At 40.2% G+C, this 13,599-nt stretch overlaps 1 protein-coding gene across 1 annotated transcript; it reads right to left on the reverse strand.

The window, feature by feature from the left end:
• Positions 1–3,413: 3,413 nt before the first annotated feature.
• Positions 3,414–4,361, reverse strand: LOC133132510 (odorant receptor 131-2-like). The gene has a single exon (XM_061247968.1). The coding sequence runs from the start codon at positions 4,359–4,361 to the stop codon at positions 3,414–3,416; it is 948 nt and encodes a 315-aa protein (XP_061103952.1).
• Positions 4,362–13,599: the final 9,238 nt, after the last annotated feature.

Consider the following 13,599-nt stretch of genomic DNA (forward strand, 5'->3'; position numbering starts at 1 on the left):
CTAAGTTAGTGAGAAGACATAACCTGACTTAATAAATTTGATGAGTACATGACTACTTGTGCTTGTATTCTGTTTTGTGCAGATCCATTTAAATGTCATCATGAGCATCGTAATAGGTTGTCAATTAAAACCTGTGTAATGGGCTGCCTATAGCTGGCTGTGTGATTAGGTCAGTGTTCATTCTCGAACGAAACATTCATATAATGTTGATTGTCTTCTTGGATTTTCTCCGGTGTAATTATAATTATAATTATCCATTTCGCTGCCGTGTATTTTTACATAGGAATGCTATTATCTACATTTTGTATAGACTTTCTAGAACATGATCAATATAGCTACGAGGTTCTCTGACCACTGCCAGAAAAGCAATTGCCTTGTATATTCAATGCCCGCCTCTGTGTGCAGGAAACTATAGTATGCAGTGCAGACAGTAAGTATTTGCACAATGACACATTTTCTGTTATTTTTGCTCTGTACTCCAGCAAACAAACAGTTGAAATAAAGCAATCACTATGTGGTGAAGTGCAGACTTTCAGCTTTAATTGAATAATATTACAACCGGATTGGGTGAACCATGTAGGAATTACACAATACACATATTTGAAAAAAACCATAACTCTGAACATTTGGACTTGAGCTGGAGTATTACTATACTGTAAGTTTACAGCCTGCATGGGACACTATTCAGTCTCTTCTGGTATATCTAAAGGTATAAATGATTTGACAAATGTCATTTCAAGACACCATCATGTTTGGGACATGTTAATTTGATGTAAATTAAAGTAGTCATGTTCAGCACTTTGTTGAATATCCTTTGCATACAATGTGTGCTTGAAGTCTGTGACCCATATGTTTTCTGGTGGTGCTCTGCCAGGCCTGTACTGTAGCCATCTTTAGCTACTTGTTCTAGGGGCTCGTTGCTTTAAGTTTTCTCTTTAGCATATGAAATGCACATTCATTTGGATTCAGATCGGGTGAGTGACTTCAACAATCAGGAATTTTTCGGTTTTTGACTTTGAAAAACTGTTGCTTTAGCAATATGCTCGGGATCAATGGGCCTCGTGCAAGAAGAACTCGTACAAACACATTTCTTCTTAAATTGCTCATACAATGGATTTAAGAGAACTTGGCACATTAAACAATTTTCTCGTATTCACAATTTCTTCTTAGGTTGGAACAAAACTAACGAGTGGATCTGACCTGCTGTATGAATCATGTGAGCAACACATTCCATTATTTTCTATGGAGAGGATTGCAGAGCATGATGAGTCCAGTGAGTGCTGTGCTACTTTCAACGGGCTCACAAAACCTGGATCAAACTTTCAAACGAGGTATTGCAGGTTAAATATGAATCAAGATTCAGCAACTGCATTGCTTATTTCTTGTCTCAAATATTTTCATAAACATATTAAGGTGCACTAGTGCACTATTTCGGAGGAATAAAACTTTATTAGCGGTACGCCATATTGTAATGTTTTGCCAAAACCAATGAGCACTGTCTACCCAATCAGGTGCTGACTATGTGGTAGACTACATCCCTACATGAAATACTCCTGTCTTAAATGATTTTTCCTACCTGCAGAATTTTACATTTAGTTATATTGAATGTCAGCCCACTTCTATTTTGGGATTATTCTTGTTGACTATTTCCCATACCTCCAATTTTTGTATCATCTGCAAATGAAACCAAGGCCCCAGGAAGTGCAAAGGCACCAGCACTGATCCCTGTTTCATTTTTATTATCAGCCTCATCTAGCACTTTTTTATCTAAAACATTTTCGGACATCTGAATAAATTATGTCAGAGGCCCGATTCAGGTCATGACCATAATGTGGCTTCCTCAAAAAAGTATTTTAAGATTGTTAAACATGACCTCACATTGCGAAAAACATACTTTCACTTAACCCATTATGGACTAAGGTGCCTTACAGAAAACCCATAGGATGGCCTAGCAATCACAAGGTATTTCAATGTGATTGTGTCTTGAAAAATGGTCATATGATGAAATAAAATGCATCCGTCTGTTATGGGAGATGTAACATGCAGGTTGCATCCGCTCATAAGAGGTTAAAGTACTTTTGTTTTCAAGGAATCATTACATTTTGTCTTTTATGATAGATTCAAGCATTTTACATACAATATGAGATAAACTGATAGGCCTGTCATTTACAGGGTCAGTACAGTCACCCCTCTTAAATATTGTTATTATACTCCCGTTTCCATTTATCTGGCATTTCGCCATGTCACAAATGTCGCGACACACCCTGGGGATGACAGACGAGTTGGAGACTGGAAAATACAAAAATTCCGGATTACACAGGCATTTTATTAAAGGGAATTCTGACGGGGGAAGGGTGAGAGAGCGAGAGTGATGCCACACGGGATCTGGGTAAAAATAATAAAGGCAAAATAACAAAGGCAAAATAAATCAAACTAAACTTTTACTTTTCAGCCCCGTAGCTCTCTCTCTCTCATACCATGTCTATCATTTTTACAGTGTGGTGTGTAAGCATTTGGACAGCGGCGCAATTTATGTTCTTTTGGCTCTGTACTCCAGGACATTGGACTTAAAATTAAATAATGGAGATTCACCTTTAATTTGAAGGTATGTCCATATCGGGTGATCCGTGTAGGTATTGTATCCATTTGTATACAGTCCCACCCCATTGTAGGGGACCAAAAGTAATAGGACAGTTGTCTTCCCAGCTGTTTCTGTCATGATCTGTGTTTTCTGTTGTCTGTTTTATTCAGAAGTTAAGTCCTAAGTTTCTGTTTATCCTGCTAAAATTTGGATCACCTAAATAAGAAAGTAAATAAATGAACATTATACATTCAGTCACCACTTTATTAGGTAGAGTTGTACGCCAGCTTGTTAATGCAAATATCTAATCAGGCAATCATGTGGCAGCAGTTCAATGCATACAAGCATGCAGACATGGTCAAAAGAAATGTGATCTTAGTAATCTTGACCGGGGAATGTTCGTCAGTGCCAGACGGAGTGGTTTCAGTATCTCAGAGGCTGCCGATCTTCTGGGATTTTCACACAGTCTCTAGAGTGTATCGAGAATGATAACAAAAAATATCCAGTGAGTGGCTAAAATAAGTAAAGTCTTATAATTACCCAATAATGTGATCACTGAGTGTATATCTTAATAGTAAGCAAGTTTGTAAAAAAAAGTATAACATGCATTTGCACATTATGGGATGAAACATTCTGCCACAACAGTATACCAGTATGTTACCTGAAATAAATCAGATCCACGTGTCTATAGAACTAATAAATTGTGTTAGAGCTTGAATCTGGCAATTCCAATACTGTTAGGAAATCTTTTAAAGGATGGAAAAACATGCACATAAATTAAACATCTTTAATCTTAACATTTTATTGGAACAATATTTACTTTTCTTATGTTTCAGTGTCCTGCTACATCAGGTTTGATTTTTCTGTGGTTGCAGCTGAAGTATCTGAGGAACACTGGCCTGAAGGCATTGTCCCTCAAGCCATAAATGAGGGGACTCAGACATCGAGGAAGAATTATGAGGGAGATAAAGTTTAAGATTTGCAAATACAAGAACATGGACGAACCACTTGTCACTGTCATACTCTCAAAAATTCCATACAGAAGAGAAGTAAGACACAGTCCCAGCTGAAACATGTGGAGCAGTACAGTTTTGTGGGCCTTGTTGGCTGAAACCTTGTCTGTAGAGACTGACCTAGCAGCTACTACAATGCCAATGTAGGTGTAGATGATGGTTAAAGCCACAACCACAAAGTAAAAGCTGTTTAAGCCCTGGCCCAATTTTATGTGCCATTTAGCAGGGAACAGATCTGGCCGTGTGCAGGCTATGAGTGCAGTGAGAGAGTGTGGTTTTTTAACAGTAATGTAAAACATGTCTATGACGAAGTTTAAGGAGCCAAAAAACCAGACTACTCCAATGGCAATGTTTGTCCTCCTCTGTGTGGCGATCTCTGTGTGTCTCAAGGGGAAGCAAATTGCTACATATCGCTCCAGTGACATCACTGCCAGGTTCAAGGGGGAGGTGGTGTATGTGGTGGCGGGCATCAGTGTCAGCAGGGCGCAGGCAGCCTTGATCAGGTGAAAGCGTGCTGCACCAATTGCGTACAGAACTGTGGTGCCCATGAGGTGGACAGAATCAATTAATAGCATGTTGCCAAAGAGGATGTAGCGGGAGATCTCACTAAAGGTGGGTTTGTTCCACAGGGTGAAGAACATGATGCTGTTCACATAAATGAAGAATATGGAGGTTGTAATCACAACAACCACTCTTGTCACGGTCGCTATATCCAAATATAGATGGAAGTCTTCTTGTTGTTCTTCAGATGAATTTGCCTCCTTCATGGATCGCTTTTGCCTGAATTGCTGGAAATGCATTAAAGATAAATATGATTAAGCATTTCACTTACTAAGAAACAGCACATAATACATGTTAAGTATATGCCAAAAAAGTGTGTATATGCACTTGAGGTTAAAGTGAGACTGTCCCCTTTAATTTGTGGCTATTTACATCGATATCAGGTGATGCGTGTAGGAATTACATTGTTTTTAATACATATGCCCCCCATTTTAAGGGACCAAAAGGAATTGGACGGTTGGCTTCTTAGCCGCTTCAATATAGTCAGTTGTATTAAATATTTTCCTTAGTACAGGTATAAGAAAGCTTTCAGTATCAAGTATTGATTCTAGGCTTGTGATTGTCTTTGGAATCTGTTATTGGCATTTGTTTTTAACCCATTAAAAAGCAGAGAAAAAAACAGTCAGAGACATAAGGCAAGACATAAGGCAAGTCACTCTAAAGAAGTGATTGAATACACAGGAATAAATCAGAAACAGATGAGAAGCCAACTGTCCAATTAATTTTGGTCCCCTAAAAGTTGGACTATACATAAAAAGGGATGGAATTCCAACACCAATCAACCGAAGTGGATGCCAATCCACCATTTAATTTCAAAACAAATGTGTACAGCCAAAAGAACAGAAATTGTACCTACTGTCCATATACTTATGGACCTCACTGTAAAAAGGACAACACACATAAGGCACCCCACCTCCTACCCCTACACTGACCACAGCCTGCACTGTATATACTACTGAGCAAAAGTCTTTGGCACATGTTTAAAAAATCTGTAAAGCAAAGATGCTTTCAGAAATATAGTAATTCTTTACGAGCAGTAAACAATTAAAAAGCAAGATGAAATCAATATTTTTTGTGACCACCCTTTGCCTTTAATACTGCATCAGTTATCATAGGTAAACTGCAGTTTTATAAGAAAATTGGCTGGTAGGTTGGCATATTGGAGAACTTGCCACGGTTCTTCTGCAGACTTTAGCTGTCTCAATTGCTTCTGACACTCCAGGCAATCCCAGACAACCTTGACCAAGTTTTTATCTGAAAAGTGGTTGATATGTTAATATGTTACTATATTTAATGTGTCACGTTTCTTTTTCTTTTTTTTAAATTAAAATGCATGCTTGGAAATCTCAAATTTACTTTTTTCTATTGACATACTAATGCAGAAAAAAAATAAAAATCTAACGCTAAACATCTAAGACCAAATTTATATATTTTAAAATCTATGTACATTGCCTAAGACTTATGCACAGTACTGTATGCAGTACAGTTCAGTAATGTATGAAAACAGATGTTACAAAGCTGCAATCAGTCCTCTGAAAGAAGTAAAATTTTAAATACCTTTAAACACCACAAAGTTGCCGTGTCATCGTCAGATACTGCTTGTGCTGGGTAACTGTGATTTATATAAATGGTTTACGTCTGTTACGTCATGCAGTCACATACAGGGTGTTTAGAATGGCACGCCTCTGAGCTGTGTAATGGGATGTGCGTGTCTATGTGTGTGGAAGGTAATGAATGATTAATCACCCAATAGGTCCTGCAGTGACGGATATTACAAGGACACCAATCTTTACACCTCTATGACTTTGCAGGCATGCATAACAGAACATAATGCGATGGTGAGAACAGGCAATTCAGCCCAGCAATGCTTCCCATTTCCTACTGCTTAGTTTGTCATAAAGCTAAATAGTATCTAGCACTGTATCAATCCTGGTCTTGAAAACCCCCAAGTGTTTCTGCCTCCACTACATGTCCTGACAAGCTATTCCATACAGTGACCACTCTCTGTGTGAAAAAATTCTTCCTAATATCTGTACGGAATTTCTCCTTAGCTTTCCAAAACTGAGTGGAGAAGTGAGGACCCCGGTCAAGGTCAACTCAAGGGGTAGGCCGTGCAGGTGAAAAACGTGCAGTGGTCTCCTTGGACGTGGGTATTTTCGGTAGGGCGACAAAGTGGACATATTCGGAAAAGCGGTCCACAATCATCAGAACCACCGGCATCCGGCAGGTGAGACGAGAAGCATGAGCCAATTCCAGGAGAGATTCGGGAGAGGCTGTCAGGTTAATGTTCTTGGAGCCAGGCCGGAAGGTGAGGGTGAAATGAAAGTGGTTATAGAACAGGGACCACCAGGCCTGGCGGGGGTTGAGTCTCTTGGCCGACCTCTGGTACTCCAAGTTGCGGTGGTCGCTTGAGACAGCGAACGGGATGGCCACCCCCTCCAGCAGGTGGCGCCATTCTTCAAACGGCAACTTGACTGCCAGGAGTTCAGTCGCTAATGCGGTAGTTTTTTCGGTAGGGGAGTGACGGCGAGAGAAGAAGGCACAGGGATGGACCTTGTTGTCCGGGGTCCTCTGGGACAGTACTGCTCCGACTCCTGTGTCAGAGGCATCCACCTCGAGGGTGAACTGTCTCTCAGGGTCAGGCATATTCAGGACCAGGGAAGAGGACAAGTGCTTCTTGTGCTCCAGAAAAGCAGCATTGGCTTCAGGGGTCAGCAAGGTAACCTTGCTGGAGGTCAGGGCGATCAGGGGTGCAGCAATGGAACTGAGGTTCCTGATGAACCTCCAGTAGAAATTGTAGTAGAAAACCCCAAGAAGCATCGCAGCTCCTTGCGGTTGGTGGGCCAAAATTTGGAGGCAAAATTTGCAACGGCAGCAGTTTCCTGGGATCCATCTCGATCTGCCCCCTGGAGACAACAAAGCCAAGGAACTGGACGGGGGAGCAGTGGAACTCGCACTTCTTGGCTTTGACGAAAAGTCGATTCTCCAGGAGGCTGCTGAGGACTTGGCGGACTTGGCGGATGGGTTCGTCCTGGTAGACAAATTCAGATTTGTAAATCATGCCCTGGAGGGCGTCATTAATGGAAGACAACAGGGGTAATAGTGAGCCTGAAAGGCATGACCAGGTACTCATAGTGGCCACTGGGGGTTTTGAAGGCTGTCTTCTACTCTTCCCCCTCATGGATATGGACAAGGTGGTAGGCATTACAGAGGTCCAGAGGACTTGTCCTTCTTCTCCATGAAAAAGAAGCCAGCCCCAGCAGGAGAGGAGGAGGGACGGATCAGACCAGCAGCCAGGGACTTGATGTACTTGTCCATGGCTTGCGTCTCAGGAGCAGACTGGGAGAACAGACCCCCTTCTAGCGGTAGTGGTGCCGGGGAGTCGATCAAAGCTTGCACCTGGTGGCGAACCCTGTCCCAGGAGAGGAAAGCGAGTGGTTGAGGGGTTTGGATGCATGGTAGTGCCCATCGGGACCCCCTCTTTCCCTTGACAGGCGTTATCTTTTAACGGACAGGCATTGACATGATGACCAGGTCCCATACAGTACAGGCCCAGACTGGCCATTCTATTCTTGAGGCTTGGCAGGGGTTTGCATCTTGTGGTGAACCCTCTGAGGTTATGCTAGCATAGGTTCTCTTGATGGATGTCTTTACATCCTGGATCTACGCCTAAATCCTGGAGAGTTTTCTTTCAGTTGAATTTTTCTGTTATCCACTACACTGGTCTCCCATAGTGTACCAAGTCATTCACCATTGCTGAACTCGCCAGTGCATTCTTCCTTCTTAACAATGCACCAAACAGTTGATTTTGAGACACCTATGTTTTTGGCTATGTCTCTGATTGATTGTTACAATTGGGGGCCCGACACAAATCCAAGGAGTAGTAATTCCTTCCTTGTTATATATTATTATTGGTTCAGGCTAATCCACACTTTTTATGGTGATAGGGAAGTTAACTCTCTCCTCGTCCAGAACAGACAAAATTAACCCCTTTTCCACTGCTATGCCTTACAATACTGTATCATGCCATGATCCTGTACTGTACTGTACTGTACTGTACCCATAATCACAGGTTCTCGATCTGTTTCCAATACAAGAAGAAGAGTACCATGAATAGTTCTTGGAAGTAAATGTAGCTATCCCTCCAGAAAGGTACAAAGAAAAGGTTCCAGGGACTATGGGGTGAAGCTAGCAGACCTGCTCATCATTGTTTGGTCAAATGCAAAACTGTCAATTGAGGATACTAACCGTCACTTTTAGATACCCATTAGCTACAAATTAGTTGCATATTCTGTTTACTGTTTTACTGTGTTTCATACGTAAAAACCTATGGTTAAGTTCATATCTGCGCATTGTCATCACTGTATAAAAGGCTTAGAGAGCTTTTGTCAAACCATTAAACAGAGGATTTCAGTGTTGTGTTTGAGTAGGTGATGTAACAGCAGCAGAAATATTGCAGCAGAGTAAATAGATCCCTGTGCTCTGTATGACCGCATGTCATGTTAGGAACAAGGTGGCCCCAAAGAGAAAGCTCCAAGGTGCCATTAAAATATTTTGATTCTGCTCAGTTCCCCTGCAAGATCATTAACTATCGCATTAAATATTAATGGCCCATTGACAGGGACAAAAGGATTTAATTATTCCCCAGCACTTTTATTATTTTTTGTGCTTTAGGGTGTTGGGGAGAAGTTATAGGCTCAGTGGCTGCAGGCCTCTGCAAGGAATGAAGTACTGAAGGCAGTGTTTCTATGAGAAATGTTTCATAACAGGTTTCATAACTGATTATTTCTATATATCACATTTACACACTCCTATTTTTAATATTTAGGCAAAAACTTGTATAATGCCCAAAACAGAGGTTATGAGTTTAGGCCCAATTTAAACGGAAATGTGTAATTCATTGGTTGTTTCTATGCTGAAATTCACAACAACATTGAGATTTTAAATCATCGTGAAAATGTCTGTACCCCCCCCCCCCCCCCCCCATATTTAGGAAACGACTACACTGACGGTGATTTTACAAAGGCCAACACACAGAATTTAAGCATTTAATCCAAACACTCGCAACTGAAACAAGCATAACAATGCTAAAAGATACAGTATAACAGACGAGTGCTTCTGAGGTAACAACAGAGGCTGAAGGAATCGTCTGAACTTCATTCAGTTCACCCAAAAATTTAATTGAGGCATGCTTCCACTCAGCCCGAGAACCATTTGTCCATCCAGATAGTTTCGCTGAAATGTGCTGCATTTTCAAAATGCAGTTCCCTCCATAATGTTTCGGACAAAGACCCATAGTTCATTTATTTGCCTCTGACCTCCACAATTTGAGCTTTGTAATAACAAAGAAAGTGGTTAAAGTGCAGATTGTCAGTAAATTACATTTACAGGACTGTTTACACATAATCCCTTTAATTTCAGGGCACCATCATGTTTGGGACACGGCAGTGTTATGTAAATGAAAGTAGTTTAGTATTTTGTAGCATATCCTCTGCATGCAATGACTGCTTGAAGTCTGCAACACCCAGCAGTTGCTGGGTGTCTTCTCTGGTGATGCTAAACCAGGCCTGTATTGCAGCCATCTTTAGTTAATGCTTGTTTCATGGGCTAGTCCCCTTACGTTTTCTCTTCAGCATATGAAAGGTACGCTCAGATACAATATATCTGCTGCTCATCGTACAGCCAATTAGGGGTACTGTATTAGAGTGATGACCGAGTAGCATTTTAGCTAATGATAATAACATAATTATGTTTCCAATGGTGTATTGTTTGTTGGGCTTGCATAAATCAACACAGATAACAGAGGCGCTAAGACAGTAACATGTAGGGTTGCCACCTCAGTCCTGTAGAAATACTGGACATATACGAAGCTGGCAAACTGAGTAAGCCGGACTGTCAATTGCTCTTGAGGGTGTGTGAGCCTGAAAGAATGTGGTGCGCAACTACCTTGTGCTTGGCGCCAATTTCTATTTCCTTGCAAAAATAAAGAGTGTAATTCGTGAAGGTTAATAACATCTCTGCACCATTTTTTACAAAAATCCACGACAGGTGGCTTGAGACTTTATGCCTGAAAATATTTTGTGATGATGTTACAGGCCCCACAGGTGAGGCCTGAGTGCAGATTATGTGTTCCTGAATAAACAGGGAAATAATGAGACAAGCACAAAGCATCTTTACAATTTTCCATTAATCAAATGATATACATCTTGTAGGGGAAAATTCACAGAACAAAAGATCTCCCTCCTAAAAGCATGTTAAACAATGACAAGTCAAAACCAGACTCAACCTTGATGAGCAGGCTGGTTCCTCCAAAACTCAAACGAAGATGTATGCTAAAAGTGTATCAATATATCCATATAAAAGTATGATATGTAACCTGTATAGTTTCAAACTGATTAACTGCTAAATTGTGCTAGAATTACACAGTGACCCATATGTAACCGGCTGGCGGTGGGAGGCTTCTCAAACTGTGTAGTCAAGGACACAGAGCGAGATATGCCTTTACAGCTGATTTCTCCGGGACTCTCGATGATTTATGCCAGAAGTGTATCTATATGCAAGTGACTTATAATCAATATATCACATGTACGCTGCTTGTTATCAAATCAAATGAACCTAGAACATTAATTATAGCCGAGCTTATGAAAACGCAAGAAACCACAGTGAAAACTGTTGAAATGAGAGCAAAGAATGCAAAGAATGCAACGTACATTTACTCACTTAGAAGAGAATAATTAATCAAATGATTAGTATGTCTGTATATTAGAAAAGAATATGAGAAGATAATATTGATCAAATGTTTTGCATGTCTGTATGTCTGTGATTTATTGCTGATAAGTTTGTGTTAGAAGTGCATAAGTGACCCATGTGTAATCTAAAGTTGAGTAAAATAATTAATATAAAGTGGAAAGTACCAAAATTATTATGCTGCAAAAAGTACCAAAAACGATCTATAGGTCGTAGAAAGTTCTGGAAAACACTATATAGTGAATAGCACCGTGTTTTACATGATTCCTATGTTAATGATTCCATTTTGTTAAAAATACAGCCTAGATGTATGTAATAAAATCCTTTTTTGTTTTGGAAATCAATAGGGCGATTTGCCATGATGGTTTCAGAACCAAGAAGGTAGCACTGCCAAGTCAGCTGATGGGTTAGGAGGAGTTAAGATAAGAACAGTGTGGGTGATTGGCCAGAATGATGGACTTGGGAGAGCAGCTACCATCGGAGTTCCACACTGCCCATATTACTTGTTTTGGTCTTTTGTTGGTAAATTCATCTATTTTTATGAGTAAATGGTAAATGGTTGGCATTCATATAGCGCCTTTATCCAAAGTGCTGTACAATTGATGCTTCTCATTCACCCATTCATACACACACTCACACACCGACGGCGATTGGCTGCCATGCAAGGCACCGACCAGCTCGTCAGGAGCATTTAGGGGTTAGGTGTCTTGCTCAGGGACACTTTGACACAGCCCGGGCGGGGGATCGAACCGGCAACCCTCCGACTGCCAGACGACTGCTCTTACTGCCTGAGCCATGTCGCCCCCCATGAGTATGTACTTTTCCCATTTTGTGTTGGCTGGTCGTAACAAATACATTATATTACTTTACACTGCTCAATAGATTAAATCTTTGTTTTTAATAAAATCATCTTGAATGTTTTGCTCACCATTTATATTTATGTGTAAATATAATTATTTCTGAAAACAATCAACTAATTACTTTTCCTGAATGAGAAGCAGCTTACTAAAGATTTGGGAAGACCTTTCCCTTGTTTCTAGTGCTCCACCTTCACCCTTTGTATAGTATTTTACAATACTATCACCCATTTGCTCTAGGGATGATTCGTAATTAATCAGCTGTCACAACTCTATTTTGTGAGCGGTGTCGTGACACAGTGACCTGATGTCACATGGTCATGTGCATGGTTGATAAAAGGACGACGGTTATGACTTCTCACAAACTTTCTTCATCTATTCCCTCCATCTGAAGGATTTCCTTTATTCCATCGCTGTTTAGCCATGAGCCTTTAGTTCAACGTGAGTATGTCTCTATACAAGTTTATGTAGTTTTACGTGATTGTATGTTTTTGATCTAAGCTTTAGATATACTGTCAGGTTCAGAATTGGCACCCTTTATAAATACTCTATGCTCAAAAAATACTGTAAACTAAAAAAATAAATTGTACCATTATTGACAAACTTTATTTGACAAAATCTGTAGTGTGCTTTATTAATGATCTTAATTCAAAATCTTTTAGAATCAACCAAAATCTTAAATTTTTCAAGTAAAAAATGTATTTCCCTGAAAAACAGGTTTCAATTATTGGCACACCTGTTATATTATTTATATGTTATATAAATAGTTTGTGTGACTACCCCTGGCAAAGATGACTGCTGTGAGTCTTTTCTTATAATTTGTGATGAAGTTAGAGAACATATTTGGAGGGATTTTTTAACCATTTCCCCATGTAGAACTTTTCAAGATTATTGATATCCTTGGGTTTGTGCTTACACACTATCATATTCAGTTCAGACTGCAACTTCCAGACAATTGGTCTTGTTTATTGTGCTCAGTAAGGGCTTTCATGGGGACAACATGCACTTGCATCCTTTGACAGGCAAATTTGAAACCATTCTATGTTATTATTATTATTATGGTGCAGTGGGTAGCACTGCCGCCTCACAGCAAGGAGGTCCTGGGTTCGAATCCCCGTCGGCCGGGGCCTCTCTGTGCGGAGTTTGCATGTTCTCCCCGTGTCTGCGTGGGTTTCCTCCGGGTACTCCGGTTTCCTCCCACAGTCCAAAGACATGCAGGTTAGGCTGATTGGAGAGTCTAAATTGCCCATAGGTATGAGTGTGTGAGTGAATGGTGTGTGTGCCCTGCGATGGACTGGCGACCTGTCCAGGGTGTATTCCTGCCTTTCGCCCAATGTATGCTGGGATAGGCTCCAGCCCCCCTGCGACCCTGTTCAGGATAAGCGGGTTAAGATAATGGATGGATGGATTATTATTATTATTATTTATTGGAACGTTTAGTGGCATGTTTAACCATTTATGTATATTTTTGGAACCTATTACCACTCATTATCAATGATGGCCAATTACCATCAGCCTCTATTGAGTTGACAGTTATTTGGCTCTTCCTATGGTGATGGATGACAAAGGGATATTGTGTGCTACACCTGTGCCTCATTTTTATATGAAAGAAGAACGGATGGAATGACACAATATACTTCCGTTAGACTGAGATTAACTGAATTAAATAAAATTTTAAAAAAAATTTTTATTTAAAATATTTGTAAAATGTTAAATATATTTACATTTTATTTAAAATATTTGTGAGGGGTGCCAATAATTTCGGTTTTCAGAAAAAAAACAAAAAAAAACACAATGATAATAATAACAATAATATATGGATAGCATTTATAAAGCACTT

Source organism: Conger conger, chromosome 7, assembly GCF_963514075.1.
Source record: "Conger conger chromosome 7, fConCon1.1, whole genome shotgun sequence".
In the NCBI taxonomy this organism is placed as follows: Eukaryota; Metazoa; Chordata; class Actinopteri; order Anguilliformes; family Congridae; genus Conger; species Conger conger.